Source organism: Cucurbita pepo, chromosome LG07 (genome assembly GCF_002806865.2).
Source record: "Cucurbita pepo subsp. pepo cultivar mu-cu-16 chromosome LG07, ASM280686v2, whole genome shotgun sequence".
NCBI classification, from domain to species: Eukaryota; Viridiplantae; Streptophyta; class Magnoliopsida; order Cucurbitales; family Cucurbitaceae; genus Cucurbita; species Cucurbita pepo.
In genome coordinates, this window is record NC_036644.1 from 9,878,792 (window position 1) to 9,897,434 (window position 18,643).

The 18,643-nt window shown below is 38.7% G+C and overlaps 2 protein-coding genes and 1 long non-coding RNA gene across 4 annotated transcripts; 2 read left to right on the forward strand and 1 right to left on the reverse strand.

Annotated features, from left to right (window-relative positions):
• On the forward strand, positions 1–5,002 carry LOC111798049 (arogenate dehydrogenase 1, chloroplastic-like). The gene is made up of 3 exons (XM_023681001.1): positions 1–1,295; positions 2,245–3,229; positions 4,121–5,002. The coding sequence occupies exons 1-2, from the start codon at positions 205–207 to the stop codon at positions 3,197–3,199; spliced, it is 2,046 nt and encodes a 681-aa protein (XP_023536769.1). The 5' UTR covers positions 1–204; the 3' UTR covers positions 3,200–3,229; positions 4,121–5,002.
• A 480-nt stretch (positions 5,003–5,482) lies between these two features.
• LOC111798527 lies at positions 5,483–18,556 on the forward strand. Its single transcript, XR_002815713.1, has 4 exons — positions 5,483–5,963; positions 6,096–6,196; positions 17,974–18,011; positions 18,111–18,556. It is a non-coding gene; the product is annotated as an uncharacterized LOC111798527 (long non-coding RNA).
• On the reverse strand, positions 7,965–13,678 carry LOC111798526 (heparanase-like protein 3). 2 transcript variants are annotated; one of them, XM_023681743.1, is made up of 9 exons: positions 13,032–13,678; positions 12,712–12,748; positions 12,328–12,511; positions 12,096–12,244; positions 9,242–9,472; positions 8,970–9,159; positions 8,757–8,882; positions 8,520–8,619; positions 7,965–8,426 (listed from the first exon to the last, which is right to left on the reverse strand). In XM_023681743.1, exons 1-9 carry the CDS (start codon positions 13,275–13,277, stop codon positions 8,049–8,051), a joined length of 1,641 nt encoding a protein of 546 aa, XP_023537511.1. In that variant the 5' UTR covers positions 13,278–13,678; the 3' UTR covers positions 7,965–8,048. The 2 variants fall into 2 exon arrangements, with proteins under 2 accessions (XP_023537511.1, XP_023537510.1); XM_023681742.1 differs by lacking the exons at positions 12,096–12,244; positions 12,328–12,511; positions 12,712–12,748; positions 13,032–13,678 and adding exons at positions 10,161–10,309; positions 10,393–10,576; positions 10,777–10,813; positions 11,097–11,743.
• Positions 18,557–18,643: the final 87 nt, after the last annotated feature.

The window sequence follows — 18,643 nt, forward strand, 5'->3', positions numbered from 1 at the left end:
ATTTTGAAAATGGACAGGAAACTTGAGAAACAACGTGAGCCATTAAAGAAATGCCAAAAAGAAGAAAACGAGCCACACAAGGAACCTGAATCTTCGGGACGGCACGCATTCTTGAGATCCTGTAAATCCCGTTCGTGGCCCTGCACTTTTCATTCCTCTTAATCCACTCCGTTACGGCGGCGGACCGGAGCAATTTCGCCACCTATGCTGTTGCCGTCTTCTCTCCGCCACCTCTCTCCGGCCGTACCTTCTTTACCTTCGTTCTCTCACCACCGTCTCTATAATCCCAAGCCCCTTCCGATTCTCCCCTGTTTTCAGTTCTTTCCCAAACCCCTTCTTCGAATTCGCGCCATTGATGCTGCGCAACCTTACGACTACGAATCCAGAATGGCATCCCGTTTTCACAACTCCGACAAGCTCAAAATCGCCATCGTTGGGTTTGGTAACTTCGGTCAATTTCTCGCTAAAACAATCGTCCGCCAAGGCCATACCGTCTTGTCTCATTCCCGAGTTGACCACTCTGATGCGGCTCGTAAGCTCGGGGTTTCGTTTTTTTCCGACCCGGATGACCTTGCTGAAGAACACCCGGAGGTGATTTTGCTCTGTACGTCGGTAATTTCAACTGAGAGTGTTCTCCGATCGTTGCCATTGCAGAGATTGAAGAGGAATACCTTGGTAGTAGATGTGCTTTCGGTGAAGGAGTTCCCGAAAAGCTTAATGCTGGAGTTATTGCCTCCGGATTTTGACGTAATTTGTTCTCACCCAATGTTTGGCCCTGAAAGCGGTGCGAAAGGGTGGAATGAGCTGTTCTTCGTTTACGAGAAGGTTCGAATTGGGTCGGATGAATCTAGGGTTTCACGCTGTGAGAAATTCTTGAGTATTTTTGAGAGAGAGGGTTGCAGAATGGTGGAAATGAGCTGTGTGGATCATGATAGATATGCAGCTGAATCGCAATTCATTACTCATACGGTCGGGAGAGTTTTGAATATGTTGATGTTGGAATCTACACCGATTAATACTAAAGGGTATGAAACTTTGTTGGATTTGGTGAAGAACACTGCTGCAGATAGTTTCGATTTGTATTATGGTTTGTTTATGTATAATAAGAACGCGATGGAGATGATCGAGAGATTGGATTTGGCTTTTGGAGCTTTGAAACAACAGCTTTTTGGGCGATTGCATGATATGGTGAGGAAGCAATTGTTTGAAAATGGTGAAAATTTGCAAACCTTGCCTGAAAATTCTCCTCAAAATGGGGCTTCTCTTGCACTGACAACTTATCTGGAAGCTACCAGGCAAGGTCCCATAGCCTTTCCTTTCAATGATGCTTAGATTATGCTTTTGTTCTTTGGTTTAAACATCTCAATGGTGTTGTATGTTGTGTTTTATTTGCTGTGATGTGATTGTTGGGAGGGAGTTCGATCATGAGTTTATAAGTAAGGAATACATCTTCATTGGTATGAGGTCTTTTGGAGAAGCCCAAAGCAAAGCCATGAGAGCTTATGCTCAAAGTGGACAATATCATACCATTGTGGAGATCTGTGATTCCTAACATAGTATCAAAGTCATGCCCTTAACTTAGCCATGTCAATAGAATCCTCAAGTGTCGAACAAAGAACTTGCTAGCCTCGAAGGTGTAGTTAGATGTGACTCATGTGTCGAACAAAGGGTGTACTTTGTTTAAGGGCTCCAGAGAAAAGAGTGGAGCCTCGATTAAGCGGAGGCTGTTCGAGGGCTAAATAGATCTCAGGGGGAGGGTCTATGGTGTACTTTGTTCGAGGGGAGGATTGTTAAAAATTGTTGGGAGGGAGTCCCACATTGGCTAATTCTCGATCATGGGTTTGTAAGTAAGGAATACATCTTCATTGGTACGAGGCATTTTGGGGAAGTCCAAAGCAAAGTCATGAGAGCTTGTGCTCAAAGTGGACAATATCATAATACCATTGTGAAGATCCGTGATTCCTAACACAATATTCACATTAAACTTTTGGGTCATCTTCTTTTTGTGTTTGGATCAATGGTGGGTTGGTTTGGTAGGGAGAGTTAGAAATCATTTTCTTACAAAGATGTTGAAGACGCTAATCGTTTCGATCCTCGTTAATTTTCTGAATATTATGTGATGTTTATATCCTGATTGGTTTGAATTGTGATTTGTTCATAAAGGGTTAGGCATAGAGAAAATTTTGTGCTGTTCCTTCTAAGTGAAGCTTCAGAAGAATAAACCCTCTCTCTATATTTCTTCAGGTTTCAGGACCTTTCTTCAACTTATGACATCAAAGCCACAAAACTTGAGGAAAATTCAAAGCTCAAGATTGCTGTTGTTGGATTTGGTAACTTCGGTCAATTTCTTGCCAAGACGATAGTAAAACAGGGTCACACTGTGTTAGCCTACTCGAGGTCGGACTACTCAGACGTAGCAGAAGAGATGGGCATCTCTTACTTTTCTGATATGGATGATCTATGTGAAGAACACCCAGAAGTAGTTCTTCTATGCACTTCCATTCTTTCAACAGAGAAAGTTCTCAGATCATTACCTTTTCGGAGATTGAAACGAAACACTTTGTTTGTTGACGTACTTTCCGTGAAAGAATTTCCAAGAAATTTGTTTCTTCAAATTTTACCCCCAGACTTCGACATCCTCTGCACACATCCTATGTTCGGGCCAGAGAGTGGTAAGAACGGGTGGAACGATCTTTCCTTTGTTTACGATAAGGTTCGAGTAGGAAATGAGGAATCGAGAGCGTTCCGTTGCAACTGCTTTCTTGATATATTTTCGAGTGAAGGGTGTCGAATGGTGGAAATGTCTTGCTACGATCACGATCGGCATGCAGCAGGCTCACAGTTCATTACCCATACAATGGGGAGAGTTTTAGAAAAGTTGAGTTTGAGCTCTACACCAATTAACACCAAAGGTTATAATACCTTGTTGGACTTGGTGTCAAACACTTCTGGAGATAGCTTTGATCTTTACTATGGTCTGTTTATGTACAATGCAAATTCCATGGAGCAACTCGAGCGGTTGGACTTGGCTTTCGAAGCATTGAAGAAGCAACTCTTTGGTCGTTTGCACGACGTTCTTCGGAAGCAACTTTTTGAGAATACAGATGGCATCATAGATGCACAGGAAGAATTAAAGATAATGCCATATCAGATCGGCACTGCTGCTCTAAGCTTCTCTGATTCTCGTGATCTTCGTTAAGAATCGACCTTCGCTTTCACTTCTTACTTTGTAAGTAATGCTTAAATTTACTTCATTATTTAGTCAGAGAGCTGCATTGATTATCTGTGCTTGTTTTCATTGTTCTTAAAGTTTTCACTTAGAGAACTCTCAATAGAAACTATTTTATGTTTTCAAAATTTCGCTCGGTTTTTTTTTAAAATAGGTAGAAGTAGTGTTCATAAGCGGGCGGGTTAGTGGGTGAACATCATCTATCTGGATAAAATACCGTCCTTCTCTTGCTATTTGACTATCTTTAATTGTAACGACCCAGATCCACCACTAGCAGATATTTTCCTCTTTGGATTTTCCCTTTTGAACCGGCAGTTATTGTCCTCTTTGGGCTTTCCCTCAAGGCTTTAAAACGTGTATGCTAGGGGAAGGTTTCCACACCCTTATAAATGGTGGTTTGTTCTCCTCTCCAACCAATGTGGGACATTACAATCCACCTCCCTTCGGGGCCCAGCGTCCTCGCTGGCACTCTTTCCTCCCTCCAATCAATGTGGGACCGCCCCCAAATCCACCCCCTTTGGGGCCAGCGTCCTTCCTGGCACACCGCCTCGTGTCTACCCTCCTTCAGGGAACAGCGAGAAAGCTGGCACATCGTCCGGTGTCTGGCTCTGATACCATTTGTAACGACCCAGTTCCACCGCTAGCAGATATTGTTCTCTTTGGGCTTTAAAACGCATCTATTAGGGGAAGGTTTCCACACCCTTATAAATGGTGGTTTGTTCCCCTCTCCAACCAACGTGGGACATCACATTAATTGAATTAATTGAATGCAATGCCATCTTAGAAATGCAGTATGCTTAATTCTCTCTGATATTAGCTTTATATCATGCACTCATTTTCCACAACCATAGAAAATCTAGTTATGTCTGTTGTATTTGGGTGTTTTTTCAGGAGTTCGGTGTATCGTTCAGCCGCTACATTTCTTCGCTTGTTTTAGGTTTGCTGGTGATGTACATTTGTTTTAGCCAAGGTCGTCTAGACGCCGACCGAATCAGCCATGTCGACAGCACGGTTGGTTGTAAGCAAACTCTTCCTAAATTCGATGACTGATATGAACTGATATAAAACTGCTGCAGGGAGAATGGTGAGTAATTTAGGTGCAATCTAGGTAAGGAGCTTTTATTAACACTAGGAGATGGAACAGGATGAGTTAGAAGTCATAGTAGGAATTCATTCTGGATTAGACATGGAGGTAAGAATATCTTCTGGATTTGAGTTGGAAGAACTTGGGTTCTTTCTTCTTTATGGTTATCAAGACGATAGAAATCCTCTGTTTTGTGTATGCGGATCGAGGAGAAAGGGGGCACATACAATTCTTGCATGGAGGAATCTAGTTGAACCAGATCAAGGGTCCTAACCGAGTTCGACTTACCTTCTTTTGCTAGTTCCCGTCTCTTGTAATGCAGTCAACCAACATTCGAGGAGAAAGGGAATTCTCGCATGGAAGAACCTAGTTGAACCTGGTCAAGGGTCCTGACCGAGTCTGATTAACCTTCTTTGGTTGTCTCCTGCCTCTTGTAACACGGTCAACTTACAATTGGTTAAACAAATTATTGTAGAGTTTTTCAGGGATGTATTGAGTTCAAGTCATTCGACCCTGTCCTAGTTCTCAATCATTTTGTGGGTAGGTATCACTTGAATGTGGGGTATTCAATAGTTGTATCAAATAAACTTGATCGGTTAACGTCTATTGTCCTGCTATTGACTTCTACAGGTCTTATCTATGCTTCACTTCTAATCAAAGCCATCAAGTTGCAAAATTTCTCCTCCGCATCAATGATACGATACATTTTCCGTTCATGTATTTTTACTAAATTTAATATTAATTCCTATCCTTAATTTGAGTCGACCGTCCTTGAGTAAGATAGTCAACTCAAACTTGGATTACGTGGTTAGACAAATGACCCATCACGGACCTCGTCCTGTTTTTTAAATTTTTTTAAAAAAATGTGGTTAGACAATTTTATGTAGTGTTTTGGTAATTATTTTTGAAAAAGTAGATGTTATATGCTAGCAAGTAATAAGACAATATTAACATGGTTAGTATATAATCCAGGTAAATAAGAGTCTAATTGCCAACAAAATTGATCGAAAGCAATTTTAATGAGTTTCATATGTTCAACCATCTTCGATAAGCATCCATGATCGAATGGTTAAAGCGTCGATTGGCGAATATTGGCGAATTATGAATGTATGTTCTTGGCTTGATGGATTGTGGCTACTAGCAACATGAGCATAATTGGGACAAATGGCAGACTTATGTGGCCCGGTCAGCTCCCTCCCACCACCAACCATCGCCGCTCCTTCAACCCACGTCTTTCCTTCTCGCTCTTCCCGCTAAAACAATAGACCCCATAATAACATCACTCCACCCCAAAACTCGAAACCTCAATGGCGGAATTCTCAATTCGACCCCATAATAACCCCTTTCTCCGTCATTCGCTTGATTTCTCATTCCCATCTCCTTCGATTAAGCATCTGATTTCACTGTGGCACCAAGGAGAAAGAAAATGTCAAGGTCAACGAAGAGATTTCCCCTGTTCTTTTCGGGCTCCGTGTCGATGAATCGGGGCGAATTGGGTCTATTAAGAGATCTGAAAACGATTCGAGCTATGGAAATGGAGTGGATGAAGTGGGGTTTGATTCGAATTGGCCGCCGTGGAAGAATGTTCCTGATGGATATAAATTGATTGGAACCCTGACGCTTGCCTTCATTATTTGCAACATGTATAAGGTTTGTTCCTCTGTTTTTTTTTGTGAGTTCTGGATTTGATCGAATGAAATGTTGATCGGTTTTGACTTTCGTTATGATTTGTTCTGTTTTGAGATGTTTTTGTGTGTATTTTTGGGCTTCTTTTGTTGTTAGATCATTGGTTGCTAGATTTCCAATGTCGCGCCTGCTTGGGTGGAATTCTTTGCTTTGTCCCAGTTGCCTGGTCGGTGGCTTGCCAAGATCTTTGGAGGGAGGTCAGTATTTAACTATCATTGTTAGCTGGTTTATTGTTTCTTTAGTGAACCCATTGTTTTCTGGTGTTTTACTTGATCATTGAATTCATTGGCTGAATATTAAGAACTATCACCCATTTTGCAGCAGGGCTTCTTCATAGGTTTCCTATAAATAGATTTTGTGATAGAAACTTTGAAGCGTTTGTTCGAGATTACTTGTTTCCTTAACTTTTTTATAATGATTTTATTCTTTGTTTTTCACTTTTTAAAATTTGGCTATGGTTTCATCGTGGTTCATAGCAGCTGTTGATAATTTATCCTCTTTCTTACAACTAGAAACCATTCAAATTTAGGATTCTATCCTCCCACCCCGGGCTTGAATCTCGAAGGTCTTGGTAGGATTCTTGCTGCAGCGGATCTCTCCTGACTTTGGGAAAGCTGGTGGCCAGGAGGGAAAGAGTTTGAGCTCAATGCTCCTGAACCCTGAACCATCTTTTTTGGTCGTTGTTCTGGTCGAGCACTCTCTTTTCTTTGTCATCGAGCAGCGGCATTCTCCCAAAAAAGTAGGCGTTTAATCTAATGATTGCTATCTATAGAACTTCTCTAACGAGGAAAAGGAACATCTCTCTCGATTAGGAACTCTTAGTGGAGCTGATGGCGAGATCGAAGCTTCATTCTACAAGCATTCCTCTATTTGAATGAATTTTTTGAGTGACGAGCATTGCATCGCAGTTGGCCGATGACACTCCAACAGTTTCTTTTCAAGAAACATTCTATTCATAATTTGTGTGATTCTCTTCTGTTGTCCTCCATGTAGGTAAGAAAGATTTCCCCAACAATTGCCTTTGTGACCCCTGCAGTTTGCACGACTTTGTTCTCTGTTGATTTAGGATTGCCTCCCTCTAAGGTGTAGGAATTTTGACCAGTGGCTTGGCCCTCTCTAGTTTTGTGTTATCTGGTGACAGTCTCACGTCGACACGTTCAGTTTTCGGATTCTTTTTCGAAGTATTTGGATTGAAATTCCCATTTTCCATAAGGTACCAAGAGAATTTACTGTAATCATCAAGATACTGTCCTTCTCGTAAGTAAGCTCTATAATATCTCAATTCGTATTAACCTTAGTAGTTCATGAGGTCAATCTTAGTACGTCTCACCTTCAAAATTATCTTCAGGGCATTACGAACACCATCGAAGCAATACTCGGGATTGTATGAGTTGCATTCACTGCCTTTCTTCTTGATTCAACTCATGGAGTTTTAAGTTGGCAACCTTTTTGTTCTATACCACGTTTTATATTCCTTTCGTATTCGTGGGCTTCTTAAGCACATCATCAAAATTTCCCCTTTGTAATGTGTAGATCTCATTGACTGCATCTCCTCCTGCCAAAAACATCACAATAGAAAAAGTGGTTTGGCTTCGGTTTCGATGAGAATGAAAATAATTCAGCAACCCCAAAAATCCCGTCAAACGAAAGATGGAATTCCATAAAAGAATTTGAACTAGCCCAAGACCCGAATATTCGGAGGTCTTCGCTCTTTCTTCTGACCGACAGTCTTTTCTTCTCCAGAGAGTCTTGACCACCTTCTTGATACAATAGTGGAAACTAGGGATTCGTAAGAATGGCGAAAGAAGCGCTTTCACTGAAAATTACTCTTTGTCAAGACCGAAATAATCTTGCAAAAGGTGGATTATTCCCCGCCCCAAAACTGACTTGTTTGTATCTTCTGCTTACCATGCTACCAACAGAATGATTTTCCATTAGTAAATGTATTTGTTCACCTAGAAAAAGTTAACCAAATATGACAATTGTTTTCTCTTATTAGAAAATCACCAATCTGGAACTGATTTTCAGTTCCATACATCGCCTTCTATTCTATCTGCAAGCAGGGAGAACAATATTTGGCATGTGAATGAATACAATTGAAAAGGGAGCCACCATTATTGGTTCAGATGAATTTACATACTGAGGTTCCAATGAAGGTATGTTCCCTGATGAATTTACAGACAAAATCTTTCCATTTAGCAGCATAGTTTGACTATGCAGGTTCCCATCCTTAGCTGTTAGATGATATTCCTCTCTGAATGCTTCGCCTTCAATACCGTGAGGTCGAGGTATTCGAATGACCTTCGGTTTATGGTTATAGGATCTATGTTTATGGTGCAACCGTCTCGTTCTCGTTCTGTTGTATGAAATTGCAGCATGAACTGTGGTATTACTGTCTAGGTTGAGCAGTAATAACGTGAATCCTTTCTGTAAGATTGAAAAGTTGAATCAGAGTCGAGAAACTCGTGTCATTTACTCGTTTTCTTGTTTTTGCATTTGGTTATATGGATTTCTACTTACAGACTGCTTAGAACAATGTGCATACGCTCGTATTTTCTTCGTCCCGTTAAAGCTTGTGGACAGAACATTTCTTCCCATCAAGCGATGCCATAGGAGTGCACTGAAATGAAGAAAGGAAACGAAACAGGCAAAGCTAATCGTTAGGATAATTGTCTAATAGCAACCGGGAAGAAATGAAGCGTTTAAGGTCGGAATATCGATTATGGTTGAAGCAACTTTCAGTAGAGAAATACTCACCTGTAATAGTCTGGATTTGGTTCGAAAGTGGTCGTGTTCAGTAAACCATAGTTTCCACCGATCAAGGTTTGCCTGCAGTATGTTTTCGTATCGAAGGCGGCCGACATACCCAGCTGGTCCAAATACCTGAAAAAGTACACACATCAAAGAGATATTTAGAATGAGAAGGTCTTGAAAAAACCAAACATGGATGTTTTCCAGAATCTAGATTACCAGAAACTAAAGACAAATGCATTTGTGACCAGATTATGGCCACTGTTGTAAGCCCCTCCAGCTTCCCCAACCCATGCTTTAGCTGAAGTAGGCGAGTTTCTTAGGATCTCATGGAGCTTGTAGAATGTATCGGCCATACCGTCAAGATAGGATGGGTCGAGAATCCTTTCGACGAGATGCTCATCGACTCCTGTTGACAAGAAATAGGTTCGGTGTGAACGCACTTCGGACATGAAACTTCATAAAACTCTTATTTGGCTAATGGATGATACCTGGTCCTAGATTGTATATATGGTGTGTGACAACATCTAGTGATTGAGTTGTTTTGTCAATGAATTCCTTGAACCAATTTTCATCAAAGAATCCTCCGGGAGATATGATTAACGGCTTATATTCAATATCCTTGTAGATACTTTGGACCATGTTCTGAAGAGCAATTGTATCAGACGCATACTGCTCTGCGGTAACTCTTGTTCCAACTCCATTCCCACTCAATTCATTCCCTGAGGATAAGGAAATGGATAATCAATCATAAATTAGAACATATGAATCCTTGAGTTATATGAGATGAACTAACAAGAATCCAAGAATCCAATTCTCTATTTCTGTTTACGTGAGATCCCACAATCCCACATTGGTCGGAGAGGAAAACGAAACACCCTTTATAAGGGTGTGGAAACTTTCCCCTAACAAACGTGTTTTAAAAACCTTATGGGGAAGCCCGAAAGGGAAAGCCCAAAGAGGACAATATCTGCTAGCATTGGGCTTGGGTCGTTACAAATGGCAGCAGAGCCAGACACCGGGCAATTTGCCAACGAGGAGGCTATCCCCTGAAGGGGGGTAATAGACATGAGGTGGTGTGCCAATAAGGACGTTGGGCCTCGAAAGGGGGTGGATCTGGTGGGTCCCGATTGGAGAAAGGAACGACTGTCAACGAGGACGTTTGGCCCTGAATGGGGGTGGATTGTGAGATCCCACAACCCCACATTGGTTGGGGAGGAGAACGAAACACCTTTTATAAGGATGTAGAAACCTTCCCTTAGCGTCGTTTTAAAAACCTTGAGGGGAAGCCCGAAAGGAAAAGCCCAAAGAGGACAATATCTGCTAGCGGTAGGCTTGGGTCGTTACAGTTTAGTACAACCATAATAGGATATGATATCGAGCATCAAGAAAACAAGTAGCAGTTCTTACCAAGCTCCCAACCATGAATTGTGTAGTTCTTTTTGACAGTATAGCGTATGAACGATTCAGCATTCGTGTGATCCCAAGCTCCTACAGCAGACCCATCGGACGCAATCTGTCGTCCATTGAGAGCGTTTAATCCAAAGATAACCTTCACTCTGGATCGACTCAAATAACTTCAGCATTCAACTTTTGTGAAATCCAACATTATAAGAGCAAAATAGGATGAAACTTTCATTACCCTCCTTTCTTGAAGAACTCATTCAGTTCATCCCATCTTTTAGTTGGTAAGCAACCTTGACTGTAACCAAATAATTCTGAGGTGTTTCTTGATAAATAAACACATGACTGCTGGTGATCTTCAGTTTCATATATGATCTTATCTTGCAAAGTACCACCCAATCTAAGCTTGAGGGGTTTAAATTCTGCACCATTCATGAAAAGCTATTAGTTCTAGTTCGAGAAGACTTGACCCGTGTTCGAATCGAACTTGTGAAACCTACCTTTTATATTAGAATGTTAAATATTAACTTTTCGAACTCGTAAACGTACGAATCGACATAGATTATATAAACATAGATCTTTGTAGTCCATCTAGACTTATTAGGCATAAAAAAATCCAAACCTTTGACTGCATTTAATAGAACGTTGTTGCCCAGATCCTGCAATTGAAAGACAAACAACAGGAACTTAAATATTTTAAGTACAGCTCTAGATAGATCATAGGAAGACATTAAATAGTCAAGACCTTATAAGAATGATACACGAAATGCAAGAACATCAAAGAACTTTCACTTTTCATAAGCAATAAATACACAAATAATGAACACCCAGATGCCAAAACTTGAAAGTACCACCACAAAAAAGACATCAGCCTTTCATAAGAACAGACGTAGATCGATATGAATGAGCTTGAGAATCATTAGAAGTGTTTGAAAAGGATACCAGATTGAGCAGAGAAGCTCGTCCCCAGCTGCAGGTTCCATAATCGCATTTCTCAGGAGGCCACCAATCAAGCGTAGCACAAACGAAATCTTCATCGATACCTCCAATGGCGGATTTCCCATCAATCAAAACCCTCCCTCGCACAAACCCATCTTCTTCCAAACCCAAACCCTTGGAGTTCACAGAGCCACAAACCAAGAAACAGACCCAAAAACAAAACCCCACGAGCCAAACACGAAAACCCATCCCCAAAAGCTGGCTGAAATGGCGGATGAAGCTCAAAGGACAGAGGAGAATCCCATTAATAAAGGGAAGAAGAGGGAGTGTGAGGAAAGGAAGAAACGAATATAGAGTGAAGAGAACTTATAGAGACTTGGAAACTAAGAAATGAAGAAGAAATTAATGGAGCATTTAACGACATGGATGGCAGATCTGCATTAAAGAAATGGCAGAAATGAAACCCATCTGTGATTTTCTTTTGCTTTTGTGCCTCTTCTAGGGAAGGTAATGCTCTGTTCTTTTTTGTTCTTGTTTGATGGAGAGATTATGAAGAATGCTTAGAAAATGGGGGAATTTGGTAGTGATTTTGACAAGCTTTTGGTTTCTTTTTGGCTTTGAACTCACTCTATGTGCTTTTATGAGCTCTGCCATTTCAACTAATTTCTCTTCTTTCACTGTTCTTGTTTCCATCTTTCTAAATTTTGAACTAATTCCAATGTTAGCTTTATCTTTAATGGATGAATTTAATTCATTTTTTATGCATAGTTACTATTTCTGTATTTAGTTCGAAAATGAACGTTTTCAAATGGGTCTTTCACGGTTTTGAAATTTTGAGTTGGTTCGGTATGTCCCAAGACACTTAAGACAAGTACGTCAAACTAAGTAGAGATCCTCGNAAGAGGACAATATCTGCTAGCGGTAGGCTTGGGTCGTTACAGTTTAGTACAACCATAATAGGATATGATATCGAGCATCAAGAAAACAAGTAGCAGTTCTTACCAAGCTCCCAACCATGAATTGTGTAGTTCTTTTTGACAGTATAGCGTATGAACGATTCAGCATTCGTGTGATCCCAAGCTCCTACAGCAGACCCATCGGACGCAATCTGTCGTCCATTGAGAGCGTTTAATCCAAAGATAACCTTCACTCTGGATCGACTCAAATAACTTCAGCATTCAACTTTTGTGAAATCCAACATTATAAGAGCAAAATAGGATGAAACTTTCATTACCCTCCTTTCTTGAAGAACTCATTCAGTTCATCCCATCTTTTAGTTGGTAAGCAACCTTGACTGTAACCAAATAATTCTGAGGTGTTTCTTGATAAATAAACACATGACTGCTGGTGATCTTCAGTTTCATATATGATCTTATCTTGCAAAGTACCACCCAATCTAAGCTTGAGGGGTTTAAATTCTGCACCATTCATGAAAAGCTATTAGTTCTAGTTCGAGAAGACTTGACCCGTGTTCGAATCGAACTTGTGAAACCTACCTTTTATATTAGAATGTTAAATATTAACTTTTCGAACTCGTAAACGTACGAATCGACATAGATTATATAAACATAGATCTTTGTAGTCCATCTAGACTTATTAGGCATAAAAAAATCCAAACCTTTGACTGCATTTAATAGAACGTTGTTGCCCAGATCCTGCAATTGAAAGACAAACAACAGGAACTTAAATATTTTAAGTACAGCTCTAGATAGATCATAGGAAGACATTAAATAGTCAAGACCTTATAAGAATGATACACGAAATGCAAGAACATCAAAGAACTTTCACTTTTCATAAGCAATAAATACACAAATAATGAACACCCAGATGCCAAAACTTGAAAGTACCACCACAAAAAAGACATCAGCCTTTCATAAGAACAGACGTAGATCGATATGAATGAGCTTGAGAATCATTAGAAGTGTTTGAAAAGGATACCAGATTGAGCAGAGAAGCTCGTCCCCAGCTGCAGGTTCCATAATCGCATTTCTCAGGAGGCCACCAATCAAGCGTAGCACAAACGAAATCTTCATCGATACCTCCAATGGCGGATTTCCCATCAATCAAAACCCTCCCTCGCACAAACCCATCTTCTTCCAAACCCAAACCCTTGGAGTTCACAGAGCCACAAACCAAGAAACAGACCCAAAAACAAAACCCCACGAGCCAAACACGAAAACCCATCCCCAAAAGCTGGCTGAAATGGCGGATGAAGCTCAAAGGACAGAGGAGAATCCCATTAATAAAGGGAAGAAGAGGGAGTGTGAGGAAAGGAAGAAACGAATATAGAGTGAAGAGAACTTATAGAGACTTGGAAACTAAGAAATGAAGAAGAAATTAATGGAGCATTTAACGACATGGATGGCAGATCTGCATTAAAGAAATGGCAGAAATGAAACCCATCTGTGATTTTCTTTTGCTTTTGTGCCTCTTCTAGGGAAGGTAATGCTCTGTTCTTTTTTGTTCTTGTTTGATGGAGAGATTATGAAGAATGCTTAGAAAATGGGGGAATTTGGTAGTGATTTTGACAAGCTTTTGGTTTCTTTTTGGCTTTGAACTCACTCTATGTGCTTTTATGAGCTCTGCCATTTCAACTAATTTCTCTTCTTTCACTGTTCTTGTTTCCATCTTTCTAAATTTTGAACTAATTCCAATGTTAGCTTTATCTTTAATGGATGAATTTAATTCATTTTTTATGCATAGTTACTATTTCTGTATTTAGTTCGAAAATGAACGTTTTCAAATGGGTCTTTCACGGTTTTGAAATTTTGAGTTGGTTCGGTATGTCCCAAGACACTTAAGACAAGTACGTCAAACTAAGTAGAGATCCTCGTCCTTAAGATAATGAAACTTACCGTCCACTGAAGCTTTGTACCTAACCAAATTCTCTTTCCATCACTCTCCATTCCCTAATTCTATCGAAAAAACAAGGCATCTTATCCAGTTGGAGAGCAGAAAATGTACTTTTTACTTAAATTCTTAGGCTCGAGAGAAAGATATTTTATGCAATTGGATTAGGGTTTTTTGGGTTAGATTGTGACCTTAGAGGAGATATGTTGAGCCATGCACCTCCACCCAAAAAGAAAAAGTTGATCACAGGTCATATTAGAGTGCATAAAATAAAATTTAAAAGAAGAAAATTTGGATAATAATTGAATAAAGTAACCAAACATGTGATCTTTGTATAAATCATGACCAAACAGATCAAGTTGGACAGCTACCCAGATTTTTTTTATTAAAAAGTTTGTTCTTTTTGCCCTTTTTTTAATTATTATTATTGTTTCTTTAATCGAATAATCGAGTTTCAAGAGCTTAGAACATTAAAATATTGTACTAAGAAATCCACTGGGGACACCCTTTTGATCCTAAAATATTAGTTTACGGAGAAGTAAAATTATTTTTTTTAATTCATTACCCTAAACCCTAAACTGTAAACCCTAAACTCGAGATTAAATAGTTTATTGAGGATTATAGGCACATTCAATCTAGGATTTTATTGTAATGTTTTTATAGAAAGAAGAGTTAGAAAAATTCAAAATATAATTTCTCAATCTTCCACTCGACCAATTATTTTGATGATATGGTCAAAAGAGAGGGTGGGTGACCTAACTCGGGTCAAACTTTGGGGAGTTATTTAGGTATCTATGTTTCTCCGACCTAATTTTATCCACTTAAATTTTTTAGAATTCTTTAAAGCTACTCCATTCTTAGACCGTGCTCCAAAAGTCGGGGATAATTATTCTTCAATAACACTTACAATGGTACATCAGCTTAGTAACGTAGCCCTCGACCAAGCTGGGTATATGACTTAGTAGCCTACTCTCTCAACCAAAGAGTAGCTTATTTGGTCGACTGATTAGAGGTTCAAATCTCTCCTCCTATGTGGTTGAACTAAAAAAACACGGTCATCATACATTGCAGTGTATGGTTTGTAACTAAAAGTTGATGTCTTAAGAACATTTAACCCTTTATACGATAAGGACATAGGAGTCAGTATCTAAAATATCTGTGATGTCCCACATTGGTTAGGGAGGAGTACGAAACATCTNAAACCCAAACCCTTGGAGTTCACAGAGCCACAAACCAAGAAACAGACCCAAAAACAAAACCCCACGAGCCAAACACGAAAACCCATCCCCAAAAGCTGGCTGAAATGGCGGATGAAGCTCAAAGGACAGAGGAGAATCCCATTAATAAAGGGAAGAAGAGGGAGTGTGAGGANCCTTCCCCTAGCAGACGCGTTTTAAAGCCTTGAGGGAAAACCCGAAAGGAAAAACCCAAATAGGACAACATCTGCTAGCGGTGGATCTAGGTCATTACAATATCAAATCTCGAGAACAATTTTAACAAAATTATAGCCTTGTTTGGAACAATTTTTATGTGTTATAATGTTCTTAAAGAGTTAANGAAAGGAAGAAACGAATATAGAGTGAAGAGAACTTATAGAGACTTGGAAACTAAGAAATGAAGAAGAAATTAATGGAGCATTTAACGACATGGATGGCAGATCTGCATTAAAGAAATGGCAGAAATGAAACCCATCTGTGATTTTCTTTTGCTTTTGTGCCTCTTCTAGGGAAGGTAATGCTCTGTTCTTTTTTGTTCTTGTTTGATGGAGAGATTATGAAGAATGCTTAGAAAATGGGGGAATTTGGTAGTGATTTTGACAAGCTTTTGGTTTCTTTTTGGCTTTGAACTCACTCTATGTGCTTTTATGAGCTCTGCCATTTCAACTAATTTCTCTTCTTTCACTGTTCTTGTTTCCATCTTTCTAAATTTTGAACTAATTCCAATGTTAGCTTTATCTTTAATGGATGAATTTAATTCATTTTTTATGCATAGTTACTATTTCTGTATTTAGTTCGAAAATGAACGTTTTCAAATGGGTCTTTCACGGTTTTGAAATTTTGAGTTGGTTCGGTATGTCCCAAGACACTTAAGACAAGTACGTCAAACTAAGTAGAGATCCTCGTCCTTAAGATAATGAAACTTACCGTCCACTGAAGCTTTGTACCTAACCAAATTCTCTTTCCATCACTCTCCATTCCCTAATTCTATCGAAAAAACAAGGCATCTTATCCAGTTGGAGAGCAGAAAATGTACTTTTTACTTAAATTCTTAGGCTCGAGAGAAAGATATTTTATGCAATTGGATTAGGGTTTTTTGGGTTAGATTGTGACCTTAGAGGAGATATGTTGAGCCATGCACCTCCACCCAAAAAGAAAAAGTTGATCACAGGTCATATTAGAGTGCATAAAATAAAATTTAAAAGAAGAAAATTTGGATAATAATTGAATAAAGTAACCAAACATGTGATCTTTGTATAAATCATGACCAAACAGATCAAGTTGGACAGCTACCCAGATTTTTTTTATTAAAAAGTTTGTTCTTTTTGCCCTTTTTTTAATTATTATTATTGTTTCTTTAATCGAATAATCGAGTTTCAAGAGCTTAGAACATTAAAATATTGTACTAAGAAATCCACTGGGGACACCCTTTTGATCCTAAAATATTAGTTTACGGAGAAGTAAAATTATTTTTTTTAATTCATTACCCTAAACCCTAAACTGTAAACCCTAAACTCGAGATTAAATAGTTTATTGAGGATTATAGGCACATTCAATCTAGGATTTTATTGTAATGTTTTTATAGAAAGAAGAGTTAGAAAAATTCAAAATATAATTTCTCAATCTTCCACTCGACCAATTATTTTGATGATATGGTCAAAAGAGAGGGTGGGTGACCTAACTCGGGTCAAACTTTGGGGAGTTATTTAGGTATCTATGTTTCTCCGACCTAATTTTATCCACTTAAATTTTTTAGAATTCTTTAAAGCTACTCCATTCTTAGACCGTGCTCCAAAAGTCGGGGATAATTATTCTTCAATAACACTTACAATGGTACATCAGCTTAGTAACGTAGCCCTCGACCAAGCTGGGTATATGACTTAGTAGCCTACTCTCTCAACCAAAGAGTAGCTTATTTGGTCGACTGATTAGAGGTTCAAATCTCTCCTCCTATGTGGTTGAACTAAAAAAACACGGTCATCATACATTGCAGTGTATGGTTTGTAACTAAAAGTTGATGTCTTAAGAACATTTAACCCTTTATACGATAAGGACATAGGAGTCAGTATCTAAAATATCTGTGATGTCCCACATTGGTTAGGGAGGAGTACGAAACATCTTTTATAAGGGTGTGAAAACCTTCCCCTAGCAGACGCGTTTTAAAGCCTTGAGGGAAAACCCGAAAGGAAAAACCCAAATAGGACAACATCTGCTAGCGGTGGATCTAGGTCATTACAATATCAAATCTCGAGAACAATTTTAACAAAATTATAGCCTTGTTTGGAACAATTTTTATGTGTTATAATGTTCTTAAAGAGTTAATGTAACGACTCAGATCCACCGCTAGCAGATATTGTCCTCTTTGGGCTTTTCCTTTCGGACTTCCCCTCAAGGCTTTAAAACGCGTCTGTTAGGGGAAGGTTTCCACACCCTTATAAATGGTGATTTGTTCTCCTCCCCAACCAATGTGGGACATCACAGTTAAAAAGTTATTTTAAACCTGGTTTACAAAAATCGACAACATTACATTATTATGTTCGTGAGATCACATTTTAATGTATCTTTTACTTAATAGCCCGATACGTTATTCAATAAATGTTTAGTATGTATGTACTATATCATTTATTATGCAATAGATCTGAGATGGCATTTATGATTAAGGAATGGGAAACATATCATATCTTATTTTCTTCATTTATGTCCGCTTTTCATATTTTCTACCTTTTGAGATATTTATTTATTTTTATCTTAGATTTCGATGCTTATTCAATTTAAAACAATTAAGATCATTAAAAGAAAATTTCGTGTTTCAGTTGGTTGCAGGTTACAGTACCGAGAGCCTTCAGTAAAGGTAGACATGTATATTTCGATAGTAGCTAATAGAGTATGAACAATTACACGAAAGATGTTCAACATCGATTCTTACTTATCTTTCTATCCTCGATAAAAGGAATTATTTTCTTCGGTGAAAGAAGAAGGATGGACAGTTGCTACGGGGAAGCTTAACTCACGGTCAGGCACGGGATGATCTGTAGGTGGTCTATTATTACATGCCGGCTTTGTCTCCTAATTCCTTGTCTTATAAAAAATGATTAGGAAATTAAAATAAAAAAATTTAATATTTTAAGTTTAGAGATTAAAATATAAATTGATAATTTACATAATATTTTGTATCTTACACGTTGCTTGTAAGATCATTTTCATAAAATTAAAAAAAATAAAAAATCGAGGATTTTTCTAAAATTAGAATTTTTTTAATTATATAAATACAAAAATTGTTATAATATTAGTTGGAAAAATGATTTCACGTGTCCCCACCTCAAACTCAACCAAATAATAATAATAATAAAAAAGAACTTGTCAGTCGATCATTAATGGCTCCTGCGATTTTTGTTCCAGTATTTTTTATTNACCATGGGTTCCAATGTACGAGATCTTGTAGCACTTACCAATGAGGCCCTATCGATTAGTATTATGCAGAAG